General features: G+C 35.1%; 2 protein-coding genes across 4 annotated transcripts in view; both read right to left on the bottom strand.

The window, feature by feature from the left end:
- Positions 1-14,929, bottom strand: part of LOC147078961 (uncharacterized) — a 799,973-nt gene that overhangs the window by 503,437 nt on the left and 281,607 nt on the right. The window lies entirely within an intron of this gene.
- The window catches only part of Moe (moesin), a 123,007-nt gene that overhangs the window by 75,921 nt on the left and 32,157 nt on the right, over positions 1-14,929 (bottom strand). The window contains exon 1 of one of the 3 annotated variants that reach the window (XM_085951993.1): positions 5,272-5,569. The exons of the other annotated variants lie outside the window; for them this stretch is intronic. Coding sequence (XP_085808119.1) covers positions 5,272-5,292 — 21 coding nt within the window. The 5' untranslated portion in view covers positions 5,293-5,569. Of the gene's footprint in view, positions 1-5,271; positions 5,570-14,929 lie in introns of those variants that run through there. 3 annotated transcript variants of the gene reach the window in all.

Below are 14,929 nucleotides of genomic sequence, written 5' to 3'. Positions count from 1 at the left end.
TGGGGGGTCGCTGGCAGTTTGAACATGGCACATATCTGAAAGGTCGAAAAGTGTCCGTCTATGGGCGCCGCAGATTATCTACCAAAGATAACTGTATAGTTATTAACTGGCATGTTCAACCTGTTACGAGAACTGTCCGTCTGTGGCCGGCAATTGCATCGCTTAGCCCAGTGGTCGGCAAGTCCCGGCTCGCGAGCCAAATGCGGCTCTTTGGCCCCTTGAATGTGGCTCTGCCACAAATGACCATGTACGGGCAAAAACATTGAAAGATAGAGCAATCAAAATGTTTTCGAATATAACCAACCAGTAAATCGAAGATCTTAAATTGGTTTCAGCTTTATCAATAGCAGTTGACGAGCCTTGTGACGTAAATGATACAGCGCAAGATTCACTTTTTGTATGATTTATTTCATCTACAAGTCCTAAAGAAGAACTTTTATGATTATTGCCACTCAAAGGTCAAACACGTGACGAGGATATTGCAATTAATGCTGCAATTTAGTGCATGGAAAAACGTCATATTCCGCTCAATAAAATTGTGTCAATTTCAACAGATGGGGCGAAAATTATGAACGGCGTAATAAAAGAGGTTGTTGCTATTTTGAAAGAAAAAAATAATCACGAGATACCTACTTGCTTACTATTGCATACCTACCTATATAGTTTCAGTTTAAGAAATTTGGCTCTCAAAAAAATCTCAAACGTTGTACTCTTGATATTTGGCTCTGTTGACTAATGAGTTTGCCGACCACTGGCTTAGCCATATGTCAATATTTTTCAAGTAAAATAATGCTGCAGGCGACTTTTCACTCATTGTTAGACAAAATGTGGTGTGTGTTTATCTCACTTAACTAGCCGACCCCTAGGCCAAGAACCCTGTCAGTCCTCCTCCTCTTATGGGGGACATGTCACACCTAGTTATAATTTTAATTAAAGAAAGTAACTTCACCATCCTTTTGGAAATATTATATTGTAATTATTACTCATCTGGCGCAGTTTCAAAGAGTTGTCTTGGTTTTGTTCTTGGCATCACTGTAATATAAAATATATTGTTGCACCGGCCGGGCGCAAGCGATGTATAATGACCGACCAAGGTACAGAAATACAGACGGCGAGGTAAAGTTTTTCACGGACGTCGAGAAAACCATAATCGATGTCACTGTGATGTCATATTCACTCTGCAGAGCCAATTCTCTTGCGAATATTTTTCACCAGTGACCGAGATTCCGAATTTGGTTAACGTTGTTAGGTACCCACCTGTGTGTGCCATAGCAACACACACAAAACCAGTTATTTTTTTCTGAGATGTTCTTTTTGAGGTAAGCAAGTATGTACATTCGTTCGTGAGGCGTGGAGGTCGTAATAAAAAGTGCATTGTATAAAATGCACGTGACGCCGGATTCATAGGTTTTATTTATTACGTCATATCATTACACTTGCTTAGACATATTTAGATGTTCAGTGTCAAATGTACACTTATATAGTTAATAGACTTTTCATCCTAGTTTCCACACCACACAGCACCACCCCTATACCTACCGCTCGCCAGCATCCTGCACAAAGGGGGTTGACAGGGCTCTAGCCTGCGGGCCCGGGCGTGTCGAGTCGACCAGATAAGCGATATAAATACACATCACAAATTCTCTCTAATAGTAAAAAAAAGTCGCCCGCGGCGCTATTTTCTTTCAATAATGTTATTATTTAAAATTATGTGGTTGTACGATACAATTTTTAATTGTACATCGATACTCGATAACTCCATAATTCAAATGGATGTATTCACAGCAGTAAATATACACTTTAATTTTATCGCGAACACCATTTGGAAAACGCTACTGTAGAGCATCACACTGCCTTTATATTTGGCGATAGGTAGGGGGGCCCGCCAAAGATCCTAGCCTGGGGTGGGCTATGGCGGATGATATCCGATTGGGTTGAAGAAAGTGTCGGTTAGGTTGAGAATTAATTTTTGAAGAAAACGTAACACGGGGTTCAGATCCAACGTCGCTTCTCCACTTTCAATAATATGATAAGACACTGCTCTCTTATTGTGGATATACAATCATATTGTTACCTTAACGAAATTATGCACATGCCATGGCTGTGATTCCACAGCACGGATGCGCCAAGGGTGGTTGCCGCCTAGGTGCTAACCCAAAATTACCGCCCTCCCCCCAAATAATAAAATATTGTTTCAGTTGAAAAGGCAGGGAAGTTTTATTGCGATTATTTTGCTGATTGATTTGTTATAAAAATAATCGATCTTAATCACACTTCGGCACCTAGGTAGATCTAGTGTAACAATGTCAGTAAGAAATGTATCGAAGGAAATTGGTAAATAAATTTAAATTGTGATTCTCCGACATCGCCATTGTTGGTTAAATATAAGACTCATGTCATGACTGGTCCATCCTTGCAATCTCGCAAGGGCCATTTGCCAACAGCTTACTGCAAACAGTAGGTACAGTATTATATAACTCATGGAAACAGAATTATTAGTATTACTATGCGCAGTGTTAACAACGGTAATAATATATTAGTAATAGCCAAGTTTAACTAGCGGAACGTGGAATTATCGCGCGGAATAATTTAAACCTAGTTTTACCGCGAAAACTCGACGAGATGAATCAGTTATGAGAGAAAATCTTTGGCATATTGTCTAATAATTTTAGTCTCAAACAGTAAATGTTACATAAAGACGTTTATTATTTCAACAATATTAATAATTAAATCAAACTATTTACTACCGAAGAGAGCAGGGGGGGGGGGGGTACAGGCAAATCTTATAGTAAGTGATTCAGATGAAATCCGCAGACAATCATATGAATCAAAGCTCGGGTAATATTATCTTAATTCTTTATAATTAACCAGTTTTAATAATCGATCGCCAAGTTCTAAAAAGTTGAATAATCAGGTATTGATTTAAATAACAAATAAAATGTTTACGCTATCAAAATTGATTTCCGTCCATTGAACCAAGATTAAATTTCGTGTAATATGAATACATACCTATACAAAATAAAAAAAATAAGTAGATACTTAATGCACTGTGAGGAAACATTATGAGGTGTATTAATATTGTTTTACCTACATAACATATAAGTATGTCAGTATATAACAGTGACGAAGGGTGGAGGCAGGATGTTGAGATCCGATATAAATATTGAACAGTCTTTCTGTCATACGTACTTTTGTTTTCATTGAAATAAAGACTACAAATTGCAGATAGAGTTGGCTAATTTTAAAATTTCAATTAAACCCTGCCTCATCACAGTGGATAGAAGCTGGGGAGTCACCTTTTCACGTCACTTTCGTGCATTTAGAATCTTTACAAAAGTATTTTGATGACATAAATAGTCCCTATGGAGATTAATATCAATTCACCAACAATGTACATGAAATGGGGCTATCACGTGAAAGTAATCACTAACAAAAATGTGGCTCGTCTATCCCGAAGGATGACAAAGAAGTCATTTAAATAGATAGATTAGATGAGTAGATTCGCACCTATTTTTTACAATCTTCTATACTCTATAGTCTATAGGTACCCCAAATATATACCCCAAATAGTGAGTCATAGTTTTCACTTCCAACGTGTTTCCCCTTTTCAGCTCATCTCCGTACATTCATACACGCAGCAAGTTACACACTTATCCAGTGACGTCTAGTGGAAATAGGCCGTGCACCGGTTAACGGTGACAGATTCCACGGGGCGGTAAATTAAGATAGTGGTAAACTTATCGAGAGTTCGTCTGCGGCAGCCACAATACATGTTACATACAGCGAGATATGTGTAGCAATCATACCAATGAGTGACACACTTTAATATGTATGTTTCGTTGTCAAAACAAAACAATAGAGCGATAATATTCGTCCGCGTTTACTCAATCATCATTAGATCAGTAGGGTGTCATGATTGGTAATTGCGACCATATCTCTTGTAATACGTACTGCATTTGTATAAATTGGAAGGGCAATGTAGGAATCCTCACTCAACTCATCGAGCCCTTCACTCGGCATAGTCAACGTCATTCCACTCGAATCAAGTCTCTATATTTATTGATATAATCAATCTCTTGATCACATCGATCTCACCAGTACATCATTACCCGAAATTATATTCATCTCACGTTATAATTCTTATTACTGTAGGATTCTGTGTATTCTTGTACCGATCAATAAACTCTCCTCCAAAGTCATGTTCGATTTATTTAATCATAATATTATGGTTATGTATTTTTTTTAATTATATAAAAAAATACATAAAACAAGGGCTATATTCATCTCACGTTATAATTCTTATTACTGTAGGATTCTGTGTATTCTTGTACCGATCAATAAACTCTCCTCCAAAGTCATGTTCGATTTATTTAATCATAATATTATGGTTATGTATTTTTTTTTAATTATATAAAAAAATACATAAAACAAGGGCTATGAGGAAGGTATTTTGTGGCGGCACTTTCTCTATGAAGTCACTGCACTTATCGATAAGTTAGATTACACTTTGTTTACTTATTACACTTTATTTACTTACAATTGTTTTTACTTTCCAAGGTTTATCACATTATGTATGTTGATTAAAACGAGAATGGGAATAATATATAAGAAATAAAATATCTCAAATAACTATATAAGTACCTAGGTATGTCGCATTTTGATATAATAATATGTAAGTAGTACAATTTTTTCATATTATTAAGCGGCACCGAATTAAAAGGCTTATCTGGAAAAATAATCGACTGCCAGTCGGCACTTAACCTTCTGTAAAATTCGGCTTTATCTGCAAGACGAAAAAATAGCATTTCAAAGCTCAGTCGCCTTGGAATCGCGAAAAAAGTAGGTATAAAGTCCCACAATTAGTGTTTTTGACACAAAGTTCAACCACGTACCTACATCTGTGATTATTATTACTGGATATAATAATATATTCGAGTCAGACTCTAATATTGTAGGTACAAACTTAATATGTCATTGACAAACTACTCTATAGTCAACTTTAGTAGATTATAAAATTCTATATTGTATACCTAGGTGATGTTTAAAACATTTAATTAATTCTGTGGACCTACACAATCAAATTTTATTTAATAAAATAATCCATAGAAGAGATACCGATGAAATATTTCAATTTTATTGTATGACCAGTTGTTCTGTTTGGTTTGGTTTGTATAAAAGTGATATTTGTTAAACCGTCATAACTGTCATCCGGCGAGAGCTTCGTTCAAATATTTCGTGTTCTTTTAATTTAAATTTGAATATTCACGTTACCTGCTTGCCGCCTGCCACCATCTTGATTGTGTAGATTCGACGGTGTATTCACACAAAAGTAAATTATTTGCGAGTGTATTTATTACGCAAGACGGACGATTCCTTCGCCGTCTTCGGCCCAAAGGGCGAGCTGATTCACACCTGTCGCGCGTGACAGTCCACAACGTCAAATCACCAATACACGCCGCTTGCACGACAACCAACCGAAACTTTAACCGAATTTATATAATAGTTAACTCGTTTCTGATGCGCTTATTGAACGACCACTACCACCGGATGTAAAAACCCAACTGAAATTAAATTTGAAACAACAATGCAAGCGGCAGTTTGCTGAGCGACGCAGTGTTGCCATATTCTCAAAGTGGAAATATAGTAAGTACTGGAGCCTCCAAAATTATAGTAGGTACTCTTCGGCAAAAAATATAGTACTCATTCAATGACCAATACTTTCTGCATTTTCAAAAAAATACACGGAAAGTAATTCACTGCGGACGTTTTAATTAATATTTAATTACCACATTTAAATAACATGCTAATTATATCTAATGGCCTCCTGATGGGCAACGCACCAATTGCGTTGGACGCAGTTAACGTCTCTTTTTTTAGATATTCAAATGTAAGATGATTCACGTCTCCTTTTTTTAGACACAAATTCGCATGGAAGGTAATAAACGTTTCGTTTTTTTATACAAAAATTCAAGTATTTTAGTTTTCCCGAAGAGCTTTAGCGCTATTTTATATCTTTATTATTGTCAACTTTTATAAATTATAAATAATTATAGTACGGTTGGCAACACTGGAGCGACGGCAAAGAAAGCCTACAAGGGGGGAGGCTGGCGTGCAATTATTTACACACTGGAAACTTCGGCTGGAAGTGCGCACGCGCGGATTCCAATAATATTCAAACTGGCCAATGGGAAGATACGCGCAGTTTTGAGGCTTCCCGCCATTTGGTGTTGCCACCTGTACTATTGTACAAAGTTTTTATTAGGTCGTATTCTTATTTGTCCGGTGGTCGTTTATCCAGTACAAATCTTGCAATCGATTTTTAACTAACTTCCCCACTAGCTAGACATTTGAAACTTTTAGAATATATCAGAACACGATGCCAATGCATCCTTTTAATACTTTTAGCCATCTTTAAGTAGAATTGAATTAATTTTCAGTTAATTCTGTTTTGTATCAAAAGTTATTTCGGAAGAAATCCGTAATCCAATCCACTATTATTGGTTGCTAGGGGCCTGGGGACCTAGCAACTAAATTATTAATATACGTGCGTTACTATGGGAATCAATATGAAATATGAAAATGACATTTCAGTATTATTTCTATCAAATACAATTTTTTTTGATCGTTTAAGCTAGTCAAGTCAAGTTTATATGATTCAACAGAAAATTTAAAAACGTTGTAGGTATATAAAAAATTGCCAATGTCGCGTCAAATGAAAACTTTTGCATTATATAATAAAATTAGAAATATCGATATAGGTAGTTCATAGAGATAGACAAATACTAAAAGTAGGACCCACATACCTATCGACATGATACTATTTTTTTGTATTTGAATGCCATAGCAATATAATAACTAAACGCTATTTAAAAAATGAAACTTTGCATTTGCATTTTTCATTTTTGTCTCATTATGTACCTATGTACCTATGGTGTTTCCATATAATTATTTTACCCAATTTTTAAAAACCAGCTTTGTCGAACCATACCTAATAAGAGGATTATTTTGTACGAAACATTTTCGTGCTAACGAGCAGTAAATGTGTATATTATAGTAATTATATAATAGCAAAATACATTATTTTGAAAACATGTGAGCTTTTAATTAGATATATGAATAGGTGCCTAATGTAAGAAATTTGAATATTGTCAATGTTCAATTTAAAAATAATGGTACCTAAGTTTTACCGACATAATATTTTTTATGGAATCTACTGTTTATTTTAACAGTAGGCAACACTGAAAGCAGAGCGTCTGTACTCGGTGCCAACAAGTGATTTTTATTTATTTTTCTAGGTGTGACGATTTTGAGTCATATTTCCAGATTAAAAACAATATAAAACTAAATGCCATCATTACTACCTATCTATAATAAATTAAGTTATTCGGAATGTCAATAGATAATAAAACGGTGGATATTTTATCTTCACTTATTAATTGTTATTAACAATTAATTAGATAAGATTAGCGAGTTCTGCCAACACTGTTGTTGCCGCACTATAGTAATTAGTAATTACTAATTAAATAGTAGATAGTTAATAGAACACAATGACACTAAGTCAGTGTTGCCAACCGTACTATAATTATAGTATTTGTACTATAATTTTGAATATCGGAAAAAATATATTAAAAGTACTAAAATTTCTATATTTTCATTGGATAAATTGGTGCAAATTACTATAATTTCGCAATATAAGAAGATTTGGAGCACATGGAAAAAAAATTGCTCGAAAAACGTAAAATATCCCTTGACTTTGGTTTAAAATGAAATTTCTTGAATTGTTCGGTAAGCATTTTTGGTCGGAAGAGGTACCAAAATAAAAAGGGGTCTCCGAGTTTCTCAATATCTCCGTTATTTTTTTTTTCTGAGAAACAAAAAACCTATACATTTTCAACAGATGACAACGCGTACTGTATTTTTTCCCCAAATACTATAATTTTGGAGGCTCTGTACCACTTTGAAAAGACGGCAACACTGCACTAAGCTCAATTATACCGGCAGACTTGCAGATACAATGACCGACGCCGATCGAAAATTTCTTTCGAAAAGGTAGGTAGTTCAATAGTTATACCTACAACTATTTTTCGCGCACGGCTCAGTCGACACGATCGGTGACAGTTGGGTTGACGAGTCGGCTGAGGATAATCGCGAGACTAGATCGGCGGAGAGTCTGCCAGTGTGATTTGAGAGCCTGTACACGTGCATGGACTCACTGGCAACAATATCATGCAAATTAAAATGATGCGACAATAACGGTTTACACACAAAAGTGCTGACTGTCTCGATAAACTCATACTCCAAGTGTTAGCGAACGTTTGTTGTCATTGTGTGGAGCTATTTAGCAGGTTGTAAAAATCGGTAGACGTCAAAATGTAATGCGCGGTATAGTTTTTCCGTCAGGTTCGCCACTAAATATTTGTCTACTGTGCATACGCGGATATCGTGCGCATGCACGTGTAATCGGGCCATACGATTTAAGCATCTACAACGGCAGACTCACAGATTTGACGACTCGCGCTAGCCAGACATAGGAAATTGTATGTTAACCGGATTCTCGAAATTATTAAAATGATTAATAAAAAAATCTTGTGTAATATGCATGAACTTTTGTGTGTTAAAAGTTAAATGATCGATGGTTTCTAAAAAAAACAGGATATTTTGCAATCGGTTGCGGTCCTATAGGAAACTTTTCTGGACAATCTCAGCAAAAACGGGACGGTCGACAACCTTAGTTCAAATCCCACCCGGTCTAAGATTTTACCTAGTAAGCTTTACCAAAGAAATGTCATTAACATAATTATTTTGCCATATTATGTATTCTTCCTATATCGTAATATATCTGGAGCACGTATGAGGTTTCTCACAATATGCTTGTTTTAAAACGTGTCTAAAAAATGTCAATAACATCTTTATTCCAATGTACATAACCATTTTTCCCCCCGATAATTTCTCAAACATGTTTTTCCAACTATGTAGGTATCTATCTTTCTAAATGCATGCTCGCCTTTCACTATCCTGAATCTCGCAGGTCACTTCTACTTTTAAACATTTTTCCCTGCTCTCACGTGGTATGGTTTCCAATCCTGATTTTATCAAAAAATTGAATTTGTATGCACACGTCAATTAGACGAGTGATAGCAGCCATGGCATCATCTGGATGAAAACTGTTTCCTCGTGTGAGGCTTTATCAGGCACAGATAGCGAGTACTGGCGGTTGGTAAATGCGCTTCATAGAGACGTACACATTTTAGTGATGCGCTGTTTTTTTTTTTAATTCTATTTCATCGTTTATTTTTTGTGGTTAATTTTTTTATTATAACTTGATTTCGCTGTTCTTTTAATTGAATTAATAATTTGTCATGTATAGATCCACCAGTATAAGATGTCCGTCCGCTGAGTGAGGATGCCATATGCTGACATTTGATTCATTCAATACTTTTTTATATGTGACGAGCTTAGTTCTAATAGGCCATCCATGGACTGAAACCGTAAGCGGTTTCGAACAGTGTGCTATTTATACTAAGCTTATCTTTTCTGGTCATGGAAATATATTTCCACAAAGTAGGCATCTGATCGTATACGTTTATACCAGGTGCCACATGCTGGCATTTGATTCATTCAATACTTTTTTATATGTGACGAGCTTAGTTCTAAATTCGAACACCGGATGGTTTATAATAGTACCTATATCTAGCTACTGATTTACTGAATGTTTTAAAATAAATAAAGATAATATGTACATATCAACAAAAAATGAACGACTAAATCAGTGTCATTGGATGTCAATCAGTGCGTGTTAATTTAATATGCACGAACGCAGCAAATATTTTATTTCAATATAAGTAACTTACCTGTGTTGGATAATTAGTATTTTAATTATGTTTTCGCTATATTTTAATAATAATTAATAGATATAACCTCGCCAGTGCGGTACGATCTGGCGTGTAACCCTCCTTCAACACGAATTGCTAGAGATTTAAAACTGAACACAAAAAGCTGTGCATTTAAAAAACAGCCAATTCGATTCGGTTTTGCTTATAAATTCCAACGTACCTATAATAATAAATTGTAGAATGTTGAATTTTAAAGGCAGGTAGCGGCATCTTACGCAATTTTAAATAAAACCGTGAGACTTACTCGAATACAATGATCCAATGCTTGTGTTGTACAAAATAACAAGCATGTGTAATAAAAAATACGTGATATGTTCGAGAATGTTAGCTGATATAATAGATACTTATTAAAACTTGTAATTTATAATGCAGGTAGTTCTAATTATCCAATTTAAGCCAAGTTGAACACCACTGTAGATGATTTTTTAAAACCATTCAAACCGTCCAACCCAACCTAACCTAACAAATAATCCAGTATATAGGCTATTTTCAAAATCTGTTTGCTGCTAGCTTTTGTGTTTTATTTAGACATGAATTTTATGTCAGTACTATACGACCCAAAGAGGTTAGACGGTTTTTAATATACGGTCATATACCTAGACTTGGGTTTCGGGAATTTCCCGAAGGGAATTCTCGAGAAATTTTCGAGATTTTCCATCCCGAATCTCGAGAATCTTTTCTTCATTATCAAATATTAATTGAAAAAACGATTTTGAAGACGATATGGAGAAAGTGGACAGAAAACACAAAACGTTCAAAGACTGATCGGAGGATTTAACTTAATGAAGCCAACATCGACTCAAAATGAGCGCAATTTTTGCAACATCAGGCAATTTTGTATCTCAAAAGCGTACGCGATTGTCAGACACAGCGATTGACAGTCTGTGTTTTTTGAAAGTCTATTTTAATAAGTAATGTTTTGAATTATTTTTGTTTTCCTACATGTATTTTGTTTGTCTTCTTACATAAATAATAAAAAAAACATATTTTTTTCGAATTTGTCTGTTTTTACACTGAGTACAGGATTTTTACAGGTTTTTTTCAATTTCCCGATATCTCGAGAATTCTTTTCTGGAAATCCCGAATCTCGAGAATTCAAAATTTCATCATTTCGGAAAATACCGAATCTCGAGATTGAGATTTTCTCGGCAAATACCCAACTCTACACATACCTATTTCCGATACAACATTAATCACGGTGAAGTGTAATACGGCGAACTGCATATGTACAAGATTCCGGACACGATTGGGGAAGACGAAAGAGCTCGGCAAAATTGTAAAGAGAAGAGACGACATGGCAGCGGGTCGTTGTAAATGTAAATAAGATTGCATCATTGACGAGACGTGGTCTTCGAAACGATGTCCATCAGCCGACAGATAAAGTAGATATACCTACGTGAACCCCAAATTTGTTAAGCCAGGAATTTGTCAAACAACGTTGCGCAGGGTGAACACAATTCCGGAAATAATCAAAATGAAATTGGTAAATAATATGTACGAGATTTGTCAATACTTAAAAATAATTAAAAAACGTTGATTCATTTATCAATTATTAGCAAGCGTGATAAGATTTTCTTTAATCTTGCGACATTCCAACGCGATTACTAAAAAAAAACATTATCTTATTCGTACGAAATAATTCTAGTAAAAGCAAGAAGACAATTGTATTTTTCATTACGCACTTTTGAAATGCCTAATTTGGAACCTAGTTTCGTTCCCGGAACGGAAATTAGCCAAATACAAAAGAGTCACGAACGCCTTTGACGACCCGTCTGTACTATTAATGCCTAAAATGCCATATTGTTTCAAATTCTGTTAACAATCGCAACGCGAGAAACAATACCATATCAAAAGGCAATTATTGTTTTCAAATGCTATACTATTATTTCTTACTCCAGCACTGTGCTAATCTGGTGTGCGGTATTATAGCGATCAGCGATACAGAATAAAATAATTTATTCAGAAAGGAAAAGTGAACAAACGTTCGACATGTTAAAACACGACTAGGGTTGCCAACTATCCCGGATGTCAATCGTTAGAAACGGTATTTTTGGCACACCCCTATTATTTTACTGAAAACCAAATACATACATACATAGTTTGAAACTGAGATTGTATGATCTAACTTTTTTTAATCACAACGCATACGTGGTACTTACTTCATCGACCGCCCACCAAAATTCAATATTAGTTATTTGTATTTTACCACGTTTTTATTAGCTCGTATTCTTGTTTGTCCAGTACAACATTTTTCTTGTTTGTCCAATATTTGTATTGGACGATTGAAGATTTTTAACTAACTTCCCGATAAAGCTAGACATTTGAAACTTTTAGAATATATCAGAACACGACGACAATGCATTCTTTTAATACTTTTAGCCACCTTTAAGCAGAATTGAATTCATTTTTAGTTAAATCTGTTTTGTATGGAAAGTTATTTCGGAAAAAAATCGTAAAAAGTAAAACACTATTATTGGTTGCTAAGGGGGTCCTAGCAACTAAGTTATTAATATATACGTGCGTTACTATGGAAATCAATGTGAAATGTCAAAATGACAAGCAAAATATACCACACGCCATTGATATCTACCGACGTCCATGATAGTAGATATAGCTTGTCAGCGCGGCGGATGAAAAAAATCTGGTTTCTACTTTCAAAAAGTTTATTACTATATTTTCTAAAATTATTTTCCGCCTCTAAGCAATGAATGGTGTGCTTAACCCCACGTGACATCACTGTCAGTAGTAATGGTAGACCTACTTAAAGTTCAAGCCCTAGGTCAAAAATTAAACATAATTTTTGTTTACTGACTCGACGAAAGCTTGTTCCATTTCAACCACGATCAACACGAACTGATGATCCTTTAGCTATTTATGTTTAAAGAGGTAAAGGATTATGAATTTTCATCGGTTTTTTTTAATATTAGGTGTGTGTGTACTGTGTGTCAGAAATTTTCATATTTATCTACCCTCGATAGTCCCCCTTTATCGCAATGTTGGCGCATTTTCCGGAAACAAAGAGTGCAGTTTTCACGCGTGGGGTGAATGACCGTTGCACACATAAAAAAAACTATTTCGTTTACTAAACACTTTTCTGTCAAATAGAATGTACGTCATTATGTTTATATTGTGAAACGTCACCATTATGTGGCAATCGGACCATTTTATTTGTGCCAATGTGTTGACACGTGATTTTCGCGTATTACGTGGAGACTTTTTATAATCATAATATGTCTGGGTTGTAGATATAACCCTGAGAATCCTCTACGGGTGGCTCCCAAAGTTTTTCTTTGGGCGAACCACCGACGGCTTAGTTACCGATTTGACCATGCACAGAATATGGAAAACAATAGATAGAAATAAGACGAAGTTCCGAACCTTTTATTGTAAAGTATTTTTCAACTGATATTCAATTCATTATGTACTCATATCTAATATGTGTTATCAATTCTATACAAGTGGGCTATAGGTATATTTAAAAATTTCGCAGCACTCCTACTCGGAATCTTTCGCTGATACTTAAAGCTAGAGTCAGAATCTGAGTCATTTGTTGGCTGGTTTTGTTTCATTGCGTCAAGTCCAATGAGTGTATGAACCTACATGATTACAGTCAAACGCATTTGTTTTATTTAAATCCCATGTATGACGAGGCGACAACACTAAAAAGGCATCCGGTTTAATCTGTACAGTTAAATCTGTCGATTAAAAAAACCTTCGGTTAAAACTGCACAGATGAATACGGCACACAGGTTTAACTTATAGTCTAAGGCAGGGGGGGGGGGGAAACTGCAGCCCGCGGGCCGCATGTGGCCCGCCGGGTTTTTTGTTGCGGCCCGCCATCATTAATTGTACTTCTGATTACGAATAACTTTTTTATAATTTTTTAAAAAATATTGACAATAGACACATTAAAATTTGAAGAATTTGTTGTTTCGTAAATGTATTATCTCAGTACGTCTTCCTTGCGTCTCGTCTCACACTATGTAACCACTATTTTCTACGTTGAACATCGTGACACATTTAAATACTTTTAACTCCGCGTTGCAAGGAAAAAAATATATGCCCATGATATGGTGAAAAGTTTGAATGGATTTCAATTAAAACTCAAGTTATTCCTTCGACTTCACTTTCCAACTTTCAAGTTGCTGAATACACCAGAATATAAATTTGAAGAATATGGAAAAATTATTAAAGCTCTGAATGACGATTTTTCACAAAGATTTGGTGACTTCCGAAAAATTGAGACAAGTTTACCAATAGTACGCGATCTATTTTCAATAGATATGGATAGTGTACCGACAGAGCTACAACTTGAGATTATTGATCTGCAGTGTGACACTGATTTAAGAGAATTGCATCGTCGTGAAGAAATCTCCAAATTTTACAATGCCCTTAATTCAGACAAATTCGACCAACTTAAAGATTATGCAAGAAAAATGTTCGTTATTTTTGGATCAACCTATATATGTGAACAAACATTTTTAATCATGAACTTCAATAAAAATTCTTTACGATCAAATATCTTCGATGCCCATTTACAAGCCGTTTTGAAAATATCAACTACAAAATTAACACCTGAATTTAAAAAAATGTAAATGTACAAAAGTTTCATTCTTCTCATTAATTTTTTTGTAATGTTTATTTTTCGTGATAATAAATAGTGTATATCTAAAAATGGTATTTTACTTGCGGCTCGCCGCTCATTTTGAATTCTTGAATTTGGCCCTACATCCAAAAAGTTTGCCCACCCCTGGTCTAAGGGTTTAACCGCTGAAGCTAATTCAAACAAGAACAAAATACAAAAAAAACTTATATTGTTAAACAACAATAAATATCCGAAGAAATTTCAATCTTTGCTTTGCTTAGAATTTCAAGTATTTTTAATGATTAATATGAGAGTAACAAACAGAAAAACTTTTATGAGTTGAGATGATGTATCTATAGTCTATGGTTGAGATCTACCGGGTTTCCCTTATGACGAAGCAAAACTTTTGAGAAAATGTATAAAGTAAAATAATCCCCCACAGGTACGGATG

Source organism: Rhyacophila brunnea, unplaced genomic scaffold (assembly GCF_057557595.1).
Source record: "Rhyacophila brunnea isolate RB1 unplaced genomic scaffold, BYU_Rbru_1.0 scaffold_10, whole genome shotgun sequence".
Classification (NCBI taxonomy): domain Eukaryota; kingdom Metazoa; phylum Arthropoda; class Insecta; order Trichoptera; family Rhyacophilidae; genus Rhyacophila; species Rhyacophila brunnea.
This window is presented reverse-complemented; position numbering and strand designations above follow the sequence as displayed.